Raw genomic sequence first — 3376 nt, 5'->3', positions numbered from 1 at the left:
TTTTAAAAATTCAATGCCTATTTCTACACCCCTTAGAGACGTTTAACTATGAATAAAACATTTGTAAGCTTCCAGAAAATCAACCATTACAAAACAAAGAAAAAGCATCAACCATGTTTGCCATGGTTGCTGAGAAAACGAGGTTTTAAGTGCTATCTTTGGCCCCGGCTTAGCTGCAGAAATATTGAAATATACATTTTCTTTGAGTTAATTGAGAATGCAAATCACACTTTAAAAAATCCATAGTTATGTAGAGATGGTACTGTACAAAAATAAATCTGTAGCAAAAACCCTAAAATGACAAAACACTGGTTCAGCATAACAGGAATCAGTGATTATAAGGTTTACAGTACAGTTTTCTTTCAAATAAAATTGTACACAAGAATTCACACATGAAAACTTACATTCATACATTATGTACACAGGTTAAAAAAAAAAAAACGACCCCAGTTTCATATTTTTGTATTACTTGAAATATTTTGAAATACGGACAATGTCAACATCCAAATATTATACACCGTAGTAACAAATCTGCTCAATTTTGTGCAACATTCTACCTAAAATCTTAAAGAAATGATTACTTAAAATATTCATTATGAATGATGTAAGATACCATTAATAAAAGTATTCCAAAAATTCTCACTCAAGACAAAACCTGGGGTTAAATGGATACCAAAGCATAGAATATGAAGTTACATAAATGACGACAGAAGTTTGATTTTTGGGTGCACTGTCCCTTTAAGGCCCTTGTTTAAGATCACAGTGGCACTGGGATTCACTTCAGTTCCAGGTGAAGCCAAGGCCGTGATTTGGTGCTTTTCTTGATTAGAGATAAACTGAAGTCATCAGGAAGTTCATTCTCCCTGAGCAGAACTGATGCTGAAAAAACTCCTTTGAATTTGTCCTCATCCAGGAGGAACTTCAATATGAATAGTCTTCTCCTTCATGTTGGACTTCATGTTGTCCACTTTTCCTTGAGAAAGTATATCATTTATTGACTCGATCTTAACTGACATAAGAGTTTGTCCCAGTCAGGGTCATCTGATGGTTTGGTGGACCTTTGTGTTCAAAGATCTAAAAAAAAAAAACTGTTACAAGGCTTTAATTTTAGCCATAAGTCCACTCACAAATTCAAGCCAGGTCAGTTTACAGTGTGTCTGTTACTGAACTGGGTGGGATTGCTATACTGATGAGTCCTTCCTTTTGCTTCTGCTAGTATTCTGACTAGACGTGAGCCCTGTTATAAAGAAAATGATTATTATTTGAGCTTGCTGTAAAATGTGAAGGTTATTTTGAGTTACTAACAGTGAAATTACCCTCTCGACAGCTCGGTCCGACCCAACCGTTGAGACAGGTGCAGCGTCCATTGCGTGGATTGCACTGACCTCCGTTGTGACATTCACATCTCTCCGAGCAGTCAGGCCCAAACTGATTCACTCCACAGTCTGATAGGAAATTAAAAAGAAATTGTTGACAAAAAAAAAAAAAAGGTTCAAATGATAAAGCAAATTTAGTGGAAGGCTTACCTATATCACAGCGAGATCCCATTTTCCCAGGTGCACACAGACACCTGCCACTGATAGGATCACATGGTGTGTCTCCGTCACAGTCACATTTGTGGACACAATTAGGCCCAAATTTACCTGGATCACACTCTGAAACACAAACATACACTTTATATATATAATTTAATATAATGTATTAATCATATATAGTTTATCATCCACATCATACAAGAGCTCCTCTGCACCTCTATCACAGCGAAGTCCTTGATATCCTGGAGGACAGAGACAGCGGCCGGTTCCAGGGTCACAAGGTGCATTGGCAAAGCAGTCACACAAAAGCTGGCAGCGATGTCCATGGAAACCAACAGGGCATGCTTTTGAAAAAAATTAAATAAAATTGAATCATTACATAACTGGCTAAATTGGTCAGGATGCAAAATTAGATGAAATAGGTGCTGTGTTTTCTCACCATGTTCACAGAGATGTCCGTAGTACCCAGGAGGACAGTGACACTCGCCCGTCACTCTGTTACAGGTGCTGTTATTTTTACAATAACATATTTCCCTGCAGTTGGCCCCATATTGGCCTCTGGGACACTCTGATCAACACATGTTTAAACAGAATTTAATAACCTATAAGCCATTTTTCATACTATACATTAGAATGTTAAATTCCTAAATGTATTATTTACTTCTTATTTTTAATTTGTTTATTTTATAATTATATAATTTAATTTATTTTATTTAGGCAAAATTGTATTTAATAAAATAAAATTCTATTATATATATTATATTATAATTTGCTATATTTATTATAACACTAACAATTTATTTAAAAAATAAATAATATAAAAATATAAAATATATATTTCATTTATTATAGAATTTATTTTAAATTACCTACTTTTTATTTTTAATTTATGAATATATCATATAATTTTATTTATTTAAATTTATTTTATTTAGACAAAATTGTATTTAATAGAATAAAATTATATGATATATTCTATTATAATTTCACATATTTATTATAGCACATTAACAATTGATTTTAATAAACATAAATAATATAAACAATATATTCCATTTATTTTAGAATTTATTTTAAATTACCTACTTTTTATTTTTAATTTATTTTATAATTCTATAATTTTATTTATTTTAATCTATTTTATTTAGACAAAATTGTATTTAATAGAATCAAATTCTATTATATATTCTATTATAATTTCATATATTTATTATAGCACATTAACAATTTATTTTAAAGGTGACATATTATGCCCCTTTTTACAATATGTAATATAAGTCTCAGGGGTCCCCAGAATGTAACTGAAGTTTCAGCTCAAAAATACCCTACAGATCATTTATTATATCATTTTGAAAATGCCTTTTGAGTGGAAGCAGAAACACGCTGTATTAGAGCATGTCTCTTTAAATGCAAATGAGCTGCTGCTCCCCGCCCCCTTTCCAGAATAGAGCTATGCCATTCCAGATACTAACAGCTAAAAAAAACGTCTGTTTTGGATCTCATTATCATGTTTATTGCTCTGAAATCATGCGTTTTAAACCATATGAGTTTAAACTTCTGATATACGGTTTTCTGAGCGCACACATCCGGAAGCACACGGACAGAAAGCGTCTGTCACAGCATGCGAGTACTAAACTAAGTTCTCATTCACACACAAGTTTACGTTAAAAACACGCATAAGTTACAAAACAGTCTGTTATGTCTGTGAAGGTAAACAGCTTGGAAATAAATCACGTTTATTTTATATCTGTGTGGCAGCAGCAATATACAGTAAATAAATCAATAAATGCACTGCTCTGTTGTCTCGTCTGAGGCTGGGACTCTAAACAGTGTTCTGTGCT

The 3376-nt window shown here is 32.6% G+C and overlaps 1 protein-coding gene across 1 annotated transcript in view; it reads right to left on the bottom strand.

Moving 5' to 3' along the window:
• Positions 1-640: 640 nt before the first annotated feature.
• Positions 641-3376, bottom strand: part of LOC107737677 (multiple epidermal growth factor-like domains protein 6) — a 37188-nt gene continuing 34452 nt past the window's right edge. The window contains exons 29-33 of the mRNA XM_016549267.1: positions 1975-2103; positions 1751-1879; positions 1527-1655; positions 1317-1445; positions 641-1237 (exon numbers count right to left, since the gene is read on the bottom strand). Of these exons, the coding sequence (XP_016404753.1) occupies positions 1182-1237; positions 1317-1445; positions 1527-1655; positions 1751-1879; positions 1975-2103 (572 nt within the window). The 3' untranslated portion in view covers positions 641-1181. The remainder of the gene's footprint in view (positions 1238-1316; positions 1446-1526; positions 1656-1750; positions 1880-1974; positions 2104-3376) is intronic.

Source organism: Sinocyclocheilus rhinocerous, unplaced genomic scaffold (genome assembly GCF_001515625.1).
Source record: "Sinocyclocheilus rhinocerous isolate Xijiao unplaced genomic scaffold, SAMN03320098_v1.1 scaffold72, whole genome shotgun sequence".
Classification (NCBI taxonomy): Eukaryota; Metazoa; Chordata; class Actinopteri; order Cypriniformes; family Cyprinidae; genus Sinocyclocheilus; species Sinocyclocheilus rhinocerous.
The sequence above is the reverse complement of the archived record's forward strand: the minus strand, read 5'-3'. Positions and strand labels throughout refer to the sequence as shown.